The 21,468-nt window shown below is 35.3% G+C and overlaps 1 protein-coding gene across 1 annotated transcript in view; it reads right to left on the bottom strand.

Annotated features, from left to right (window-relative positions):
- Nucleotides 1-15,952, bottom strand: part of LOC119664073 (E3 ubiquitin-protein ligase HUWE1) — a 99,772-nt gene extending 83,820 nt beyond the window's left edge. The window contains exons 1-3 of the mRNA XM_038073635.1: nucleotides 15,788-15,952; nucleotides 12,862-13,133; nucleotides 12,286-12,788 (exon numbers count right to left, since the gene is read on the bottom strand). Coding sequence (XP_037929563.1) covers nucleotides 12,286-12,788; nucleotides 12,862-13,133; nucleotides 15,788-15,952 — 940 coding nt within the window. The remainder of the gene's footprint in view (nucleotides 1-12,285; nucleotides 12,789-12,861; nucleotides 13,134-15,787) is intronic.
- Nucleotides 15,953-21,468: the final 5,516 nt, after the last annotated feature.

Genomic DNA, 21,468 nt, shown 5'->3' with positions numbered 1-21,468 from the left:
CTGTGGATATCCGCTCATCTTACGTAACTGATATATAATGTTACAATAAAAACTATATATTCCTACGCAATAATCTAAATATTATATATGATATACAGAAATTCTTAAATTTTTACTGTTATATACTGTATTATATCACACAATATTTCAAAAATTTATTTTTTTTGCCTAATATTGGCATTGTAAATATAATACAAATCCATAATAAAATTAAATTAAATTAAGAAATTAAGAATAACAGAAAAGATTTAATATGATCACGACAACAAGACTCAGTAATAAATGTCAGATTGTGCGCCTTTTAGGAGCAAAAATATGTTTTATTTTGTGTGGATATGTAAACACATTTATACAAAAAATATTACCTTCTACATTAAGACATAAGCAAAAAGTACTAAAATAGCAGTTAACGTACAAATTTATTAATGACATGATCCTAATAATAAAAAGAAAAGGTTTAATAACATTAATATCAATAAAACAGTCTTATGAATATTTATTTCTCTAAACTTTTTATCTTCTCTTTAAACTCTAACATTTTCTTATGTTCTTAATTTTTTTTTTTAATTTTTAATTATGCCAACAAAAAAATTCATTCTCCATTTTTTCTTAAAAAAAACTAAAACCAAATTACAACAGTTAAAAAATAGTACGTTATTTAAAATAATTAATATTAATTAATTATTAGGTTAACAGTTCTAACTTACTTTGCATATGGTAACAGCTAATGGATGCAATTTGTGCCAAAAATATTTTATGCTTTTGCCGGAATATCGTGCTTCAAAAAATTGTTTACTCGGGTAACAATTACAATTTATAATCATACTCGAAAAAGACAACAAACATGAAACAATTGTCACTCTTTTGTTATTTTTACTTTTATTTATTGCTTTATTGTTACTTCTAGTATCATTGCTCTTATGCATCTTTTCATGCTCTCATGAGTGTTACGCTCTCGGAGTGCATTTATGTAAGAAATATAATAAAGAAATGAAAGTCAGTTTTGACTGGACACTCTTAACCAAACTCGGTGTCTGACAAATTCATAAGTGGGATTTAAAATAAAGAGTGCAAATAATAATTTATTGGTAATAAGTGTAAACAGTTATTAATGAAAATAATGGATTCGAACACAATGGGAAATACAATTGACTTGGATGATTTTCCTTCGGTAAAGGAAAGTAATTTGAAAACGCAATTGCATGAACATAATGATCAGGAGAAACAAAGTGTCGCCGATGTTAATACGGCAAACGAAAACACCACCGTTTTGGAATTGAAAGCCGAAGTATTGCGTCTCCAGCGGACATTGGAGTCATTAATACAGCCTATTAATGCGGTGGCGACGTCGATGCCGGAATTAAATGCGAATAAGTATTTTGTGCCAAATACTAATCTACATGCACCAAGTCAAACTACAACTACAACAGATACAGTGAGTGTTTCTTTGCCTTCGATGACTGTACCGAACCAATACATGAACAAATATTCGTGTGCATCAACAAGTACAGTGTGGCCTCTGCCAGCGTCACATGTAATGAATATGCCTAATGCGTCTACGTTGGCGCCAGTAATCTTTTCAACCCCTGAGTGTGTGCAAAAGTCGCTGTTGATCGCGCCGAACATAGCTGTAGCTGCTACGTCAGCAGAATACGCACCGTACATGCAGAACAGACAAGATCAAACCAATTTGCGTATGCAGTATGAAACAAATATGAATTCGAATGTTGCTATGGCAATGCAGAGTGCGAGTAACTACTGTAATATAAAAGAAATTATAGATGCTTTGCCGTCATTCGACAACAACAGTGATGACGTCACATCAGTGCAGTTTGTTCAAAGTGTTGAGCAATTAAAGAATGCATACCAGTGGAGTGACCATATTGTTCTATTTGCTATAAGAAGTAAATTGAGAGGAGCCGCAAAATTGTGGATCGATTCGCAACCAGTATTTCGTAGCTGGGGTGAATTTGTGGTCGCATTCTTAAATGATTTTCCGTGTGTTTTAAATGCTGCCGATATTCATATGAAGTTAATGAGCAATCAGCAGAGAAAAAATGAAAGCGTTGTTGAGTACTATTATCGAATGTTAGCTATTGGACGCCGCGGACAACTCGAAGACCAAGTGGTCATAAGATATGTAACCATCGGGTTGTATGACGACGGGTTGCGGAAGACATTATCTGCTATGCAATTTAAAAATTGCTCAGATTTTGTGCGGTCGTTACAGAACAGTAATGTAAGCGTACGAAGACCAGTAGTACGTTACAATGATAATCAATATATGCCGAATAAAAATAACAGTGACTCTAGTGTAACTCGTGTGGTAAAAACGGGACCGGTTTGTTATAATTGTCGGGAGTATGGGCACATTTCGAAAAATTGTCCAAAACCGCAACGAAAGCCGCGTTGTTCAATGTGTTCAGGAAACCATGACACAAAAACGTGTAATAAACGAAATCCAGTAAATACGATTGAAAAACCTGGTATTATAATTAAACAAATATATATAAACAATATTTTATGTAACGCTTTGATCGATTCAGGCAGTGGTGTGTCAATAATTAAGCGTAATATAGCCATTATATTGAAATGCAAACTAATAAAATGTGTGAAAACTTTGAACGGTTTTACCGGCGGTGAATATGTGTGTTCCGAAAAGACAGATAAGTTGTCAATAACTATTGATAAACAAAAGTACAAGTGCGAAATGCTAGTGGTCGAAGATGATACCATGGCATATGACGTTATTATCGGTATTGACTTATTGTCCAAATGTCGCGTTGTGATTGAAAATGGAAACTGTCAAGTGTTTGCGATAACACCCGAAAATTTTAAGTGCAACGAGAATTTATCGGTAAACGAACAAAATGAGTTGCGTAATTTGTTAAATAATTATTATGATTGTTTTGTGAAATCTAAATGAACTTGGTAAGGCGAAAACAACGAAAATGGAGATTGCGGTTACATCTCCAACGCCGATAACAAAAAAACCTTACAGCATACCAATTCCTAAACAACGTGTCGTGGAACGAATTGTTGACGAATTATTAGAGTTAAACATTATTCGAACATCAACTTCAGAATACTCGTCTCCTATTGTTCTTGTACCGAAATCGAATGGTGAAGATCGTTTATGCATCGACTACAGGGCATTAAATGCTGTAACGGAAAAACAGCCATGGTCAATGCCTACAGTAGATGGTGTTCTATCAACTCTTGCGGGAAAAAGATTTTTCACAACTTTAGATATGATGTCAGGCTATTATCAGATTGAAATTGCTGAATCATCGAAAAAGCTGACAGCGTTCGTCACTCATAATGGTCACTATGAGTTTAACCGAATGCCATTTGGCCTCAAAAATGCTCCGTGCGTATTTCAAAAGATGATGATGAAACTTATGGAACCGCTGAGAGGTAAGGTGGTTAGTTATGTTGATGAAGTCATTGTGGCATCTGAAACAGCACAAGAAGGGCTTGCGAATTTAGAAGAATTTTTGAAAATTATTCGTAATGAAGGATTGACCTTACGCCTATCGAAATGTTATTTTATGAAAGGCAGTGTATCGTTTTTAGGTCATGAAGTCGACGAGAATGGTATAAAACCTGGTATAACTAAAACCATTGCGATAAAACAATTTCCTATACCAACAAATGTAACAGAAGTCAGGCGTTTCTTGGGACTTACAGGTTACTTCAGGAAATTTGTTCAGAATTATGCACAAATTGCTCATCCGTTAACACAGTTAACGAGAAAGAATATTGCTTTTAAATGGTCATTGGAATGTGAAAATGCTTTCCTCAAACTAATTGAATTGTTAGCTAATGAGCCGCTTTTGGGAATATATGACATTAATAAAGAACAAGAAATTTATACTGACGCAAGCAGTATTGGACTTGCAGCGATATTAATGCAACGTGAAGATAACGGAATATCAAAGCCCATAGCATATTTCAGTCGATTATGTACAGATGTTGAAAGTAAATATCATGGATATGAATTAGAAGTTTTAGCGGTAGTTGAAGCATGTCAACGTTTTCGAATGTATCTTTTGGTCAAACATTTTAAAATCTTTACGGATTGTTCAGCTATTTCCAGTATTAAAACAGTAACACCAATGATTCCACGAGTCGCAAGATGGCTGTTAAAATTGCTCGAATATGATTACACGTCAAGTCATCGCCTAGGTAATTTAATGGCTCACGTTGACGCAATGAGTCGAGCTCCTGTTGAACCGCCATGCGAAGTTGATGATGTATCTGCAAATTTAATGATGATTGACATTTCGAATGAGGATTGGATTTTGACAATGCAACAGCAAGATGCAAATTTACAACAGATCATATATATTTTTGAAAAGGACGTGTCGATTCAACACAGCGAGAGCAGCATGAGAAGGAATTCATTTTAAAGGGAAATCGGCTCTATAGAAGACATCATGATGGGAAAGAGTTACTGGTCATACCAAAAGGAATACGATGGAGAATTGTGAAACTTTGTCATGATGATGCTGGTCATCCAGGTGTGGATGGCACAATAAAACGTATTAAACAACATTTTTGGTTTCCTCGATGTCGAAATTTTGTTAAGGGGTACATCAAATCATGCATTGAAAGAAAAGAAACTATATGGTATGGAGATACCGAGGGTGCCGTTCGAGGTAATACATATGGACCATCTAGGACCTTTTATTAGAAGCTGCAGTGGTAATAAATATATCATAGTGATCGTGGATGCACTAACTAGATATGTTGTAACTGTCGCTGTTAAATCAACGAAAACCAAACCTGTACTAGAAACACTTAATCAACTAACATTGTATTTTGGTCTTCCCAGTAAAATCGTTACTGATAGAGGTACAGCTTTTACATCCTCAGCGTTCGAAGCTTATTGTAATAGTAACAATATTCAGCATATTAAAGTTGCCGTACGCACACCACGAGCTAATGGTATTGCTGAACGTGTGAATCAATCAATTCTCTCTTATTTAAAGACGTCATCAGATACAAAAGATTGGGACACAAAACTTCGTTGCTTACAATGGAAGATAAATACAACAATAAATTCAACAACAAAATATTCACCTATTGAACTAATTTACGATTTTCCGTTAAAAGACATCAGTGGAAATAAACTGTTGGCTGCTGTAACAGAAGAAAATATCAATATCGATGGCCACGAATTAAGCGCGCGTCGTGAGGATGCTAAAAAGAACATTAAGGCTGCACGTGAGGTTTGGAAAGCTACATTCGATGCTAAATATAAAACTCCGCAACCGTATAAAGAAGGTGACCTTGTGCTTATTGAAGCAACGCTTCCAAGCACAGGCGAATCAAGAAAACTTGGCATTAAATATCGCGGGCCATATGAAGTGAAGAAAATTCTGCGATTTGACAGGTATGTCATTGGAGACATGGTGGGTGAACAAAGAAAACAACGCCGGTATAGCACAGTCGTTAGCAGTGACAAACTGAAACCATGGTGTTCATTATTTCCTACAGTCGACGATGACTACGATGAAGATAACGATATTAACATATAGTAAACTTGAAACTCGAGGACGAGTTAATATCAGGATGGTCGAACTGTCACTCTTTTGTTATTTTTACTTTTATTTATTGCTTTATTGTTACTTCTAGTATCATTGCTCTTATGCATCTTTTCATGCTCTCATGAGTGTTACGCTCTCGGAGTGCATTTATGTAAGAAATATAATAAAGAAATGAAAGTCAGTTTTGACTGGACACTCTTAACCAAACGGACGTGTTTTATTTAAACTCGGTGTCTGACACAATGCAATAAGAGAATTTCATAATCGAGGAAAGTGAAAAATTCAGTAAAGACGTTAGAAACCATAATCAATCCAACAAGAAGGAAAGCAGGTTGACAGAAGTAGGCCGCAATGTTATATTGAAACTGGTTACTCAGCAATTGTATTTGAACCAAAAACTTATGAAGAAGCAATACAATCAACAGAGGCGCAGCAATAGAAGTGTGCGATGGACGATGAATTTTATTCGTTGAATCCGTACTTGGATTCTAGCTAATCCACCCGAAGAACAAAAAGTGGTTGATAATCGTTGGGTGTTCAAAATAAAAGAGAATACTGATGGAACGGTCGAACGTTTCAAAGCAAGATTAGTAGTTCGTGGTTTCACACAACAATATGGAGTGGATTATGAAAAAACTTTCAGTCCTGTAGTTAAATTTACTTCAGTTCGTGCAATATTATCTTTTGCAGCCATAAATAATATGCAATTGAAACAGTTTGATATAAAGACGGCGTTTTTATATGGTGAACTGAAAGAAGCTGTATACCTATATGCAACAGCCAGTTGGTTACAACAACAACAGTAGTCGTGTTTGTAAACTAATCAAAAGTTTATATGGGCTTAAACAGGAGTCGCGCTATTGGAATCAAAAGTTTACGTTATTTATTCGTCAATTTGATTTCACTGTAAGTAGTTTTGATCCATGTGTGTTTATTCGTCGCAATAAAAAAGGGATGACCGTTTTAGCTCTTTACGTCGATGATGGAATAATAGTCACGAACAATGCAGAAGAAATTGATTCAATAATTTCCTATTTACAGAAGCATTTTAAAGTTAAAGTGTTCGAAGCGAAATGTTACCTTGGTCTTCAAATTAGGAGGTTAATTGATGGTTCAGTTCATATTCATCAAGAATCGTATGCAATGAAGATAATAAAACGATTTAACATGGCTGACAGTAAGACGGCGTCAACAACATTGGATTGTAATCAAAATCTTAGTGAAAATCTTAGCGGCCCAGAAAACAAACCTGCCAGAAGATATAAAATGGAAAAACCAAAATGGAAAGCACAAATCAAACAAATAACCCGGGAACATCGGATAACCCCACCGCGTCGGGATCGCATCACCTCTTCCGCGCATTTGGATTAGTACCTGGGTCAAATGTTATGTGAGTCACAGAACACAAGAAATATCAACTATTGATCTGTAATTGAACAGCATGCACACACCGACGTAGCTCTCACTACATCTGGCAGACCACGACAGCGCAGGAAATGGATAAACGAAATAAACGAAAATCTCCTTTGCGCATACTACATTGTAACCCACCAGGAAACAAATTTCACAGGATATCGAACACAACTTCGCACAATTTTCGTAGAACAACATCCCGACTACGATGTATCAGATCAACGGACTAGATTCGTACAATTCACAGAAATAATCTTATCCCAGAGATTAGACGTAACCTCATTAAAGAGTCCTTAATAGCAAACCACCCCCAAACTCAAGAATTTGATGCAACACCAAGTGATGACATAAATTTGGAAGCAAATTACCAAACCCAAGAAGCCGAATATGTGATACAACAACCAGAAATAGTGGGTAACCAATCACAGATATAGAAAGTGATTTTCAGCAACAATTTGAGATATATTCAGCTCATTTCCAATCATTTTTACGAAAGGAAAAACATATATAATGGCGAAGAATAATGGATTTAAAGGAAACCCAGCAAATGACCGTCCAATTACTTGTCTCCCAACAATATATAAGATACTGACTGCTTATATTAGCGATCTTATAAATAAATACCTTACACAAAACGATATTATGTGCGTAGAACGGAAGGGATGCAAAAAACATGCAAAAGGATGTAAAGAACAACTAATAATTGACCAAATAATATTGGAACAAGCAGCTAAGTAAAATAGAAACCTGCACATGTGTTTTATTGATTACATGAAGGCTTTCAACGGTATTCATTCAACTATTGTTAATTTTCTTGAACACAACATGACGAGATGGCGAACAAACATAGAAATGTTCGCTCAAAATGGAGTCATACGAACAGATGAAATAAGCATTCGACAAGGAATTTTTCAAAGTGACTGCCTGTCAGCCTTGTGGTTTTGTATGGCGCTCAATCCGCTAAGTAATCTCTTAAGGAACGCAAAGTATGGCTTTAAAATTAAAAGTAATTCTCAAGAATGTAAAATAAATCATCTCATGTATATGGATGATTTAAAGATATATGCCTTGAGGCGAGAAACCTTAGATAAGCTTATTAAAATAGTCGAGGACTTTAGTAATGACATTAGAATGAAGTTTGGCATTGAAAAATGCAGAAAAATCAGCATTGTTCGTGGAAAAATCATTAAATTCGAACATTTTGAGCAAAACGAATCGATTATTAAAGACATGAAAAAAAACGAACTGTACAAATATCTTGGTGTATCTCAAAGCAGAAGAATAGCACACAAAGCTGTAAAAGATAAAGTATATAGTGAATTTAAAGGACGTATTCACAAGATAGCCAAGACAAATCTGCAGGGTAAATGTTTGATAAAAGCCATCAATACTTTTGCTATTCCCATTCTGACTTATTGTTTCGGAATAATACAATGGACAACGACTGAAATTTAAGCGATGCAGCGAAAAATACGAACTATGCTCACAGAATACAAATTCCACCATCCAAAGTCATGTTGTGAGCGAATGACTATGCCTAGAAAGGAAGGAGGTAGAGGCCTTATTGATCTGCAAGAACTACATGACAATCAAATTATATCAATGAGAGAAAATATTTTTTAAAGAATGCAGAAAATGATATCTTGTTTAAAATTTTAACCGAAGCAGACAAGCATTACACACCATTAAATTTGGAAGGAACTTTTGAAAGAAAAGCACAAGATCGGCAGTGTAAAGAGCAAGCTTGGGTAATCAAACCGCTACATGGAAGATATTATAGATCCACTAACGCCGACAATGTCGATAAAATTATGTCGCAAAAATGGCTTACATGTGGAACACTATTTGCTGAAACTGAGGCATTCATGATTGCAATACAGGACCAAGTAATTCCGACAAGAAATTACTGCAAATTTATAATGTCAGACCCTTCGCTAATTAGTGATAAATGTCGGCAATGTGGAGAACAAACGGAAACTGTAGATTACATACTGACAGGATGTACATGCTTAGCACAAACAGAATACACAAAGAGACACAATAACGTGGTTAATATTCTACATAAGCAAATATGCAATAAATATAGACTTATTGATAGAGAAAATGTTCCATACTATAAGTATACACCACAAGGAGTATATGGTAATCCAGACGTAAAAATTTATTATGATCGAACTATTTATTCCGATCACACGAGGTTGAACAATAGACCAGATATAACTATTGTTGATAAAAGACGTCGAGAAGGATTCTTCATTGATGTTGCAATACCAATGACCAAAAACATGGATCGGACTTATTTTGGAAATGTAGTCGATATGCAGAATTAACTGTGGAAACAAAACGTAATTGGAACCTAAACAAAATTGAAATTCTTCCAATTATAATTAGTGCTGAAGGTGTAACGCCAAAAAGTTTATTGTCGCATATTCGAAGACTTGAATTAAACCAGCGAATTATTGATGACATCCAGAAAAGTGTTATAATTGATTCCTGTTATATTACTCGCAAATTTTTAAATATTAATTAATTTGAAAATAGTTTGAATAAATATATAGATTATGTGTTATATTTTGTACTGGCTTAGGCCACCAAAACTTACCAAAAAACCCATTACGGAGAATTAAATAAAAAAAAAAAATAAAAATAATAATAATAATATTAATAATAACTAGAGCTTAAGTCTAAGAAAACAATGCAAATATACAGCTACGTTCAAGTTAGTAGAAGTACGGACACAAGAATAAACCAAAAAGAATTTAGTTTATTTAGAAAAATTCAATTTAATTGATAAAAAAATTAGCAATATTATAATATTCAGTTACTCTTCTTGTAAGATATGTTTACTAAGAAAAAATTTATTTGGTGTTTAAAATAATAAGGATATTAGTCTTATACAAAAAAAATGATATGATATAACCATTGGACATGGTTTCCTATGAGATTTATGTTAGAACATTAAGCTAGCAACTATAAAAATCCATTTCCACTAATCCGAATCCATTAAATTGCAAATCTACTAACACAATTTGTGTCAATTCTGTTGGTCAATTCATTTAATGTCATGTCGGCATATAAAAACATCACTTTTCTCAATTTTTCAATGCACAGCCGGTAACAATCACTTTCATAACACCATGTTTGGTATTTGTTTAGAGTACGCTCTATAAAACAAAACAATTTTACCCTGCTGTGATTTGATCACAAAATTTTATAAATTTTTCCATTGACTACACCACATGTTCTAAGACAAAATTTAGGCGTTTATGTATAGTTACTTAACTTACTGCAAGGCACAGATTCTTAGTAATTATTTCTGAGAGAGGAAAAAAATGACATTTATCGATCTTTAATACTCGATTTTCTTAACGTTTGACCTAAAATTATTCTATTGCAGTATAAGTAACTATCTCGTCAGATCATTCGACATAATTAAACTGCTTGTAAGATTTTTTTTATTATATTCTCACCGCATTTTCTTGCACTTTTTCCACATATATTAATACTAAATATTCTAACTAAAAAATTTGTTTTATTACTACTTTTTATTAATTAATATAGTGTTTTGTTTGATTAACACAAGTAAATCGACACCCATTTTTTTTTAGCGCCATAAATTGGAAATAATTTAAAATTTTTTTTTTTAGCAAAAATATCTTACAAAAAATATTCTTTTAAAAATAATTATTTCACGGGCTAATTGGTCAGTTATTAAATAATGATATTTTTATAAAAAAAAAGGAGGTAAGAAATAACATCAAAATGGTTTTGAACAAAAATGATTTATCTAACCCAGTAATACATAGAAATCAAAAAGTAAACCAGAATACTCAAATTTATAAAAGTATGGTATATGTCCCAAAACTCTCCAATCAAATTACAACTTCCACAATATATGACAAAGAAAAATATAAAATTACATATAAGACTCATGGCACGATGAAGACGATGTTTTCGAACACCAAATCTAAAATAGATACTTTGGATAGACACAATGTGAATTATCAAATTAGATGTAAAGGTGATGGATCCAACATATGCAACCAAGTATATGTTGGTACAACAAAAAACAAGTTAAAGACCCGTATATCCGGACATAAACACAGTGGCAAATATAAAAATAATATTGACTCAAAAACGGCACTGGCCGTTTTACATTACATCAAAATATGAGCCAGACGTTGATAACATAAAGGTGTTACACCAAGAAAAACATCCACAAAAACGCTTTTTCTTAGAGATGTTATACATCCTTCAAACTCCAAGTGACACCAGACTAAATTTCAAAAGTGACATACAACACTGTGCTCAGGTGTATAAAAACACCTTCGACAAATCCGGAAGAGGATAAATATATTTTTCTTATATATATGGTGTTTTTATGATTCTTATAGTCAAAGTATTGTATATTTTCCAAATACATATGTATGTTTCATGTTTCAATGTAAATGTAATTTTTTATTGTTTCTATGTAATGTATACCTTAATATTAATTACAATAGGGGTATTCAGGCAACTGATTAGTTGCTTAGTTGATTCAAAAACTTCATATAAAAAAAATTTAGCATTTTGATATTAATCAGTTGCTTGAACGACCCAAAATGCGTAATCTGATTAGTTCGCACTCGCATCAACAGCAAAAGCGAAACGTACGTTAACAGTGAAAATTGTTTACACACAATTCAAACAGCTAAGAGAGATAGCTAACAAATTTCTATACAAAAGTTCATTTTAAGTTATTATTACGACACTTGGGACTGGCAGCACTATTAATCAAATTTGTACTAATCTGAGAATCTATTTCGGTGATTCTCTGCTTAGTTTCATTCTTGTGTGCAAATTTTTGTTGTAATCAACTACTAAGCAACTAATCAGTTGCTTGAATACCCCTAATGTATTTATATGTATAGTTCCCCGATGATGACTATAGATTATAGTCGAAATATTGGACAATAAAAATCTCATAAAACTAAATAATAAAATTTTTTTTTTTTTTTAAAAATATCATGATTTAATAACTGACCAATTAGCCCGTGAAATAATTATTTTTAAAAAAATTTCTTTTGGTCATTAAAACATTTAATTATTAAAAAATAATCTTAAAACTGAAGATTATAACATTTAAAATATTTAATTGTAAAATAATTTTTATCAATTTAATTGAATATATATATAAAAAATTATTTTTGCTCATTGTTTGGTAGCATTCTCATTAATTAAAAACACAGCTATATATCTAAAATAAATTTATCAAATCAACAAGTAAATAATTGATTTGATTTTTCCATATTTTATGTTTTTTAATGTTGCAATATCTTACCGTCTAATTTATTTTCTTCGTGTTCGATAAATAAATTTGACTTCATCGATAAACTAGTTGATTTTAGTATATTACTTTCACACGCGTTATGACATTTAGCAATCACATCCTTGCAAATTTTTACTTCTTTGTCCAATCTATCAATAAATATGTTTAACCCATTACATTGATGAAACTTAACGATGTCAATATTTGTAATTAAGTCTACAACACGAACAGCTCGTGTGACAAATGTTATATGTTCTATATCATCTCCAATCCATCCTATAACATGTAAAAGAATCTGCATCATTCCGCTTTTAATCAACGATTGGCCACCTGTTTCATAACTAGCTAAATGATATAATAAACTAAACAAAGAAGTCGCAAGAATCAAAGGATATTTCTCGGAAGATCCATTTTCCGTTAAGCTAAAAATACAATCACGAACAAGCGAAGGAAGTATACCACCTTGTTGCTCAGCACCAGTATATTGTATAATTTTGGGAAGTCTTGTTCCAGGTCTGCGAAAACAAAATATAGATTAATACGTGTTATAATCATATATATATATTTATATTAGAGATTATATATTACCTTGGTACGTTCGGATTGCGATCAAAATGTAATATTGATGTAAGCGTTCTGAGTACAGCCGCTCTTATTTCTACCAGCTTAACATCCTCTTTGTCAATAAGTTCACAAAGTTCTTCTCCAAATCCAGGATAAAGAATCTTATCCACATTATCGTAAAGAGCGTTTGAATATATTAGAACAGATATTGCTTGGAGCCGCGCCTGCACAAACTGTAATCTAAGAGCATAGTCGTTAAATCCTGAAACCAAGCAGGCTCTATGTGCTATTCGCATCTATATTGATAAAAAGTAAATTTTTATTTTTTTTTTTTGTTTTTTGAACTTTAAAAAAATACAATACTATGAGAAGAGAATAATGTAGTCTGATTCATTTACATAATAAATTCAATTATATATTTTGCATAACTAACAAAGCAAACATAAGTATTTTAAAAACTGCTCCAGTCATTTAAAGGTTTTACCATATTCAGTAAAATAAAAGCAATACAATAAATTGGTATAATTAATTCTAATAAACAAAAACCAGCCAATAATTAAGAACTAAATACAAATTAGGTTTCCGAATAGTAGTGAATTACAATAAAAAATATTTTAATTAATTGTTTTTTTTTTCGTGGCCAACAGTTGTTTTGAATATTGCTACATACTCTTCATCAGTGGTTCTTTGAAGCAAAAAGGCAACTCAGTAGCCTGAGTGTGTGTGTTTATAATACTCTAATTATCAATATTTATACATACATTAGGCTGCGGTTACAGTTGCTGAGAACAATTCGCACGACGTATTGCCTTTCTCACGCGAAAATTTGATAAAACAAAATATTTTGTTTGATATTCATGCGTTCGTGCAAAGTCGAAGATGTAAATAGTGAAATTGAAAGGTGTGTGTTGTTTTCACGTGATTTACAAATGGAAATAAATTTTAAATCATATACTATTTTTAGGAAATTGATTGTGATTTTTTATTTCTTTGTTTGAGGAATAGACAAACTCTCCATTTTTATACCTTGAAGAATAAAAATCATGCACCCAAATTTATCATTTGTTATTTAAAATTAATAAATAACTTGATAACGAATTTTCCGCTAAATATATTTCATCTTACAATTCTAAACTCAGTCTCGATAACAAATTGTTAATTTACAAATCAATATTAAAGCCAATTTGACTTATGGTATATACAGTGGTGTTCAGCGTGTAACATAAACATATAAAAAATACAGAGAGTACAAAATAAAATTCTCCGACAAGTTTCGTGCGCTCCCTGGTATGTCAAAAACAATAATCTTCACAAAAATCTAAATCTACCAAGTATTGAAAAAGTTATTCTTTAATATACACCTAAATTCCGGAAGAGACTCAAATCGCATCCAAATCTTTATGGTCGACATTTATCTTCTGCAAATGCACTAAATCGCCTTAAAAGAAATTCATTCAGAAATATGAATACCCCAGCTCAATAGCATACATGTTAGTTTTTTAAGATTCGCAAAATTATTGTCAATTTTTATTTAGAAAGATTCAAAAAATAAACCAACGGAAATAACAAAAAAAAATATTTCATCTTCACTATCCAATTTGATTTTAAAACAAACACAACAGAACTGTCAATTCGCAAGCAATGTAACCGCAACATGCGATGTGTTCGCATCAGGAAACGCAAGACAAAATTTGCATTCAATGTAAACGCAGCCTTAGATGTAAACAAAAAAGAAGAGAACAGAAAGGGAATAGTAATATGGTAGTTCTTACCCGTTCACAAAGAAATGAAATGAACACAGAACAGAAAAATGAATTAAAAACGTGGCGCAAACCATAAAAATTGTACATACCAGAAGTAATAAATAAAAAAATAACAACGAAACTACATTTGTGTACGCAAATAAATAGAAATAGATATAGAAGTACGGACAACTACAAAATGAGTTAATAAATGAAAACAAAGAAGAAGACAGACAAGGATGATAGTAACATGCAAGGGGTTTGCACCAAAATATATGTGGGAAGCATCACAAAACGCGGTAGGTGAAAGGTATGAGGTAGAGACACAATATGTAGAAGGGAGTAGCCTTGAATTAACAGGTGAAGAATTAGTTATTTACGAAGGCGGTTTGATAAGTCAGTGACTTTTTGAATAAAACAAATTTTTTCGGCAAATAAAAATTTTATTTTTCTACATAATCACCTTTTAGTTCGATACATTTAGTCCAGCGTTTTTCTAAGTTTCTTATTCCCTCCAAATAATAGGTTTTCTCAAAGCTCTCAAAATACGCGTTTGTTTCGGTAATGAATTCTTCATTCGACTCAAATCTCTTACCGCCTATTTCATTTGGTTTGGAAACAGAAAATAGTTCGCAGGGGGCTAAATCTGGAGAATATGATGGATGGGGTAGCAGTTCGTATTCCAATTCGTGGATTTTGGCCATCGTGACTAGACAAATGTGCACACGTGCATTGTCTTGATGGAACAGCACTTTCTTCTTCGCCAAATGCGGCCGTTTTTGCTTCAAATTATCGTCGAATCTGTTCAAAAGCTTTGAATAATACTCGCTGGTGATCGTTTTACCTTTCTCGAGGTAATCGATGTGAATGACACCACTTGCATTCCAAAAAACTGTGGCCATGACCTTATTGGCTGACAGACTCTATTTGGCCTTCTTTGGTCCACGTTCACCCCTAGCAACCCACTGATTCGATTGTTCCTTGGTCTCTGGCGTGTTGTGATGGATCCATGTTTCGTCCACAGTAACAAAAAGTCGCAAAGATTTGTTCGGATTACGGCTGAACATCGCTAAACACTCTTTTCAAGTGATCACACGACTGCGCTTATGGTCGAGTGTGAGCAATCGCTGCACCCATCTCGCGGAGAGTTTTTTCATGTTCAAATATTTGTGTAAAATATGATGTTCCCGTTAAGTTGAGATACCTACAGCATGAGCCAACTTACGCACTTTCATTCTCCGATCATCCAATATCATTTCATGGATTTTACCGACGATTTCCGGCGTGATCACTTCTTTTGGGCGACCTGAACGTTTGGCGTCACTACTGCTGGTACGACCACAACGGAACTCTGTAAACCACTTCTTAACCATTGAAATTGATGGTGCCGAGTCCCCGTAGTATTTATCAAGTCTTTCCTTAGTTTCAGTGATGAATTTTTTACGTAAAAAGTAATGCTTAATCAGCACACGAAATTCACTTTTTTCCATTTTCGTAAAAATTTACGAGGTTATCTGCTTTAAACGACTATCAAACACCAACTGAACAACTTAGCTTGCTCATAAGAAATCAGAAAGTTGCCCACTGGTAGATTACAGCTGACGGCAGCACTGTTGCATTTGGAGTAACTACGCGGGAAATTCAAAAAGTCACTGACTTATCAAACCGCCCTCGTATATTCGTTATGTGCAAATTGCTAATTTTTTAACAACTTGGTACTTCGTGTTTTTGTTTTGGTATTCGTAATTATATTTATGATTAGCAATAATATTCGACACTTACAGAAATATAAATTATAATCTTAAAATTTAGTGTTTTATATATATAGAGTTGGTGACCTGTCGTATATAATTCATTTCACAAATAAATACTTTACACCTGAAAACGGACACAACATAAGACAGCTTTTACGTTCACATACAGTACGACTCATAAGTCTACAAGCAGGCACTACAAAAAACTTTGAGAATATTTTTCAAAAAAATAAATTTATTGGAAACATATTTTATTGTTTTTTTATAACAAAAAACAGCCGAGATAACTGTACTTTTATCATAAAGAGCAGCAAAACAAGCGATCAAAAGTCTACAAGCACTTGGTATTTCTGCAGTTCTAAGGCGAGTTAAATGATAATTTATAAAAATTTGGATTGCGTCTTATTCTGTTTGTGGTAATTAATTATAAAACTGCAAAAAATTGTATTCTGCTTAAAATATTTACTACAAATATTTACAATAGTATCTCACCGGAAAGAAATAAGCGTCGTAGAAAGAAAAATCGTCATAAAATTTTGGGAGGAAGAGAAGTCGAACTGGAAAATTGGACATTTGTTTGGAAGATCGCACTGTTCAGTCCATACCGTGATCAGAAATTGGAAAAATACCGGAATTATCACGTAAAGACGCGTTCTATCGAAACTCACTCACCGTAAAATCCGCTTAATATTAAATTCAGTCAAGAAAAATCCACGTTTGATGCATAGGAAATTGTAAGTAATATACAGGAAAGATTTGCAAAAAATATTTTCGTGGTTACTGCACGTAGAATTTTGAAATGGGCCGGTTTTCATGGTAAAATAGCAATACGGAAGCCTTACATATCTTTAATTAATCGAAACAAGCGCATTGCTTTTTAAAATAAATATGTAGATATGCCGGAGAAGTTTTAAAATAACGTGCTTTACTCCGACGAATCCAAGTTCTGTGTTTCTAGCATTCAATGATGTAAATTAGTATAGAGTAAGCGAGGTGAAGCATACAATAAACAAAATGTTTTCCCAACTGTAAAACATGGAGGTGGTGCACTGGTGCTCTGGGGTTGTATGGCAGCTAATGGTACGGGAAATGTTGAGTTTGTGGAAACAACAATGAATAGAGATATTTATCTAAACATTTTGAAGAGTTATATGCGATCAAGTGCTGCCAAATTGGGACTAACAGATGGATTTTACTTTCAACAGGACAATGATCCTAAACATACAGCATAAATTGTGCGCCTTTGGTTGCTATATAACGCTCCAAAACTGCTGAATATGCAGCCACAATCATCGATTTTAAATCCAATTGAACATTTATGGGAATTTTTGAAAAGATAAACTTGTAAATATTCAATTTCGACCAAACAGCATCTGAAACACATAATCCTAAAGGAATGGGGTGAAGTTTCGATGAAAAACCGTCTAGTGCAAGTTTTTAAGCATTACGGTTACCCAACTAGTTACTAAATTGCATAAAAAATCAGAAATTTTACACTAAAACTTTGCCATATACTAAGTGTTTGTAGACTTTTAATCGCTTATTTTGCTACCCTTTATGATAAAAGTACCGTTATCTCAACTGTTTTTTGCAGAAATGCAACGAAACTTCGCAAAAACATTGTGCATTGAATGTTATAAAAAAACAATAATATAAATAATATTTTTTTGAAAAATATTTTCAAACAAAGTTTTTTGTAGTGACTGCTTGTAGACTTATGACTCTGACTGTATATAACACTTCTTTCAATAATGTGTGTGACTGACACATAGATGGCGACACTAATACTAAATAAATATTTTTTTCGAAAGTGGCAACCTTTTTAGGCTTATTGTCAAAATCATATGTTAATCCGACCATTTGTTTACAAGTTACAGTGCTTTAAGTGACCGATGACATTCCATCTACTGGACGGCCAAATGACGCTGTTATGTTATTCCGGAAAACGTTAAAAAACACTGAAAATCATTATGTCCGACCGTAAAGTGAAAGTGAGGGAGATTGCTGACATTCTACAGATATCAGCAGGTAGTGTACACACCATAATACACGAACATTTGGGTATGAAAAAGGTGTTTTCCAAATGTGTGCCGCGTTTGCTCACACCGGAGCAAAAACAACAACGAATCGATGATTCAAAGAGCTGTTTGGACATGTTTACGCGCAATAACTCGGAGTTTTTGCGTCGGTACATCACGATGAATGAAACATGGATCCACCATTTCACTCCAGAGTCAAATGGGCAGTCTGCTGAGCGAGATGTAGCCGGTGAAAGCCGCCCAAAGCGACCAAAGACGCAGCATTTGGCTGGCAAGGTTATGGCGTCGTCTGTATTTTGGGATGCGCATGGAATAATATTCATCGACTATCTCCAGAAGTCTCCAGAAGTTTTTCCCTTGCTAGGTAGTCACCTTGTCGTGGTGTAGGGGCTTATTGTGGACTGAAGCATGTCATATGGAAGTCATGACATGATGATTTTTCATGTGACATGATTCAGCACACAAACTAAGAACTGCCGCCAACGCACAGGTTGAAAGTAGGTATCTACGATTCCTGATCAGTCGTTGAGGCTAGCTAGTGGACTTTAATGGACACTTGCTAATTGGTCAGTCCTATAGGAAAGTGCGGCTATCTATCAGACCAATGACTCGCCTTCAGTACGGTCATGTCTCTGCTGTTTGTGGGTCGCCGATAGTCGGGCGGGGGAGAAGGAAAACTCCCTAGGGCAGGGTCTGTACATATTCTAGGCTCCCAAGGCTAGGTCTTGATAGACTGGAATATGAACATACCTATTGCCCCAAACAAACCCCCTAAACTCACAGTGGAACAGCTATGCTGGTGAACTTGCTTGACAGGGTAGAGTCAAGCTTAATAGCGAACTCCGTACCAGGTCTGACAAACCTACGGTTTCAATTTGTCCTTCCCATGGGGGCGCTCATGGGTGACCAACCTGCACGGTTTATTTAAACTTACTTTGTATGGAACCTAATAACATTTTCAATTCTATGGACTGCACACCTTTAAATGTGCAAAATATGGCTTTACACAGCCAAAACTTATCACTGAACGAGGGGGCACCTGGTACCATCGTCAGTGAACAAATGGACCACGACTTGTTGGAGAGGGCACCTGGTCCTCTACCCGACAAGCCGGAGGAAATGGACATTCCACTTAGCCAAGAGTCGGCTGGGATGTCTATCTCTTCGGAACAGGAGAGAGATCTTCTGGAGCCTGGTCTAACTAAAAAGACTCAAACGAGGGTGAAGCTATCCGGCGCTGGACGCAAAAGGTTGAAGGCTTTACTTGCCAAGGGCATCCCGCTGGAAACAGCAAGGTCCTTGGCAGTAAAGCCGGCCACTGCGACTAACGAAGGGCAGGCAACACCAAAAAGATCCCGATCGGACAGCTCTACACCAACATCAAGCTCAAAACCGACAAAGCGGATTGCACTACAGGGCAAGAAAGTTGATAATAAATCAACAGTGCCTGCAACTGCTTTGCCGATTTTCAGTAGGATGAAGGAAGTAGAGACCTCACACGGGGGCAAACCTGGTCCCAGTAAAGAGGTGGCGACGGTATCTGTGGGGCAGGCTGAACACAGTACTTCTTCCGAAGACCATTGTTCAAAGCCTACCCTAGCAGAGACTGTTCGCTCTAAGAAGATCGGTATACTACCGCACAATTTCCCAGAGGGCATTTGGTCCAATGAGGAAATTGGCAAGGTGCAGAAATGCATCCTCGACAAGATGTACGAAACTTGTCGAGCTCCTGGGGTAAAGCCTCATTTCGCCGGTTACAGTCTAAAGCCCGGATGGTTTACCATTAACTGTCTGGACGACGAGACTGTAACTTGGTCTAAAGAGACAATCCCAGCCTTGAAGCCGTGGGAAGGAGCCCAGCTGAAGGTAGTGGACGAGGCAGAAGTGCCAAAGTCTGAAATCTATGTTGGCTACTTCCCAGGCTCAGCTTCCTGGCAAAGCGACCGTATTCTGGGACAAATTGAGTGCCAAAATTCGGGCATGCGTGTCAGGGACTGGCGGGTACTCCACAGGCTCAATAAGGGCGACATCGTCGAGATGGCGATTGCTCTGGATCCTATGTCGTCCGAAATGGTCGGAAAGCTGGGCAATAAAGTCTTCTATGGACTTAGCAGTGCCGTGCTGAGACCAAGACATAAAGGAAACAGAACAAAGGAAGTGGTTGAAGATGAGCGACCAACAACATCTGCGGCTTGTGCTCAGTCAAGCAATCAGAAGCCGAAAACGGGTCTCAATTCCGGGGGACCACCCTTGAGAGGGGGCAGAATCCGTGCCCAGGGCCGAAAACCTTCCGCTCTCTCTGGTCGTCTGAGGAAATGGGAAAGAAAAGACCCGGAGGCCGCGGAATTGCTGCGCGGTACGAAGGGCGGCAAGGTCCGCAAGGGCCAGTCTGGGATATAATGTCCCGGACTCCGCCACATCCGCAAAACTCTTGGAGGCAACTTCATTGCCTCCAAATCAACCTCCACCGGGCTATAGCAGCTTCATACAGGCTCAGTGCCCTGGTGGAACAACACTGTCTGGATTTTGTGGCCATCCAAGAACCATGGGCCACAAAGGGGCGCATAAACGGTCTACAGACAAAAACGTGTAAGTTAATCTATGATAATAATGTTGATCGTCCTAGAACGGCGATAATGATTAACAAAACCATTAAATCTCTTCCAATTACAGAGCTCATACAGCGTGATCTGGTGGCGGTACAGGCAGAAGTGCCTAGTACTAGGGGGACGAGAATAATAGTTTTTGCATCTCTGTACCTCCCTGGCGACGCAGAGGAAGCGGTGTCTCTCGAGCTCCAGCAGCTTACAGAATACTGCCGTATCCGAAACCTACAGTGGGTAATGTGCTGCGACGCCAACGCACACCATACAGTATGGGGAAGCACAGACATCAATACACGAGGTGAGTCACTTTTTGATTATATCACAACTAACAATTTAATGGTAGTTAATAAAGGTAACGAACCTACTTTTGTAAATGCGATAAGGGAAGAGGTATTAGATCTCACTTTAGCCAGCGCATTTATATCAAATAACATTTCAAATTGGAGGGTGTTGGAGGAGAACTCCTTATCAGATCACAGATATATACGCT

This window comes from Teleopsis dalmanni, chromosome 1 (genome assembly GCF_002237135.1).
Source record: "Teleopsis dalmanni isolate 2A chromosome 1, ASM223713v2, whole genome shotgun sequence".
Taxonomy (NCBI): domain Eukaryota; kingdom Metazoa; phylum Arthropoda; class Insecta; order Diptera; family Diopsidae; genus Teleopsis; species Teleopsis dalmanni.
This window is presented reverse-complemented; position numbering and strand designations above follow the sequence as displayed.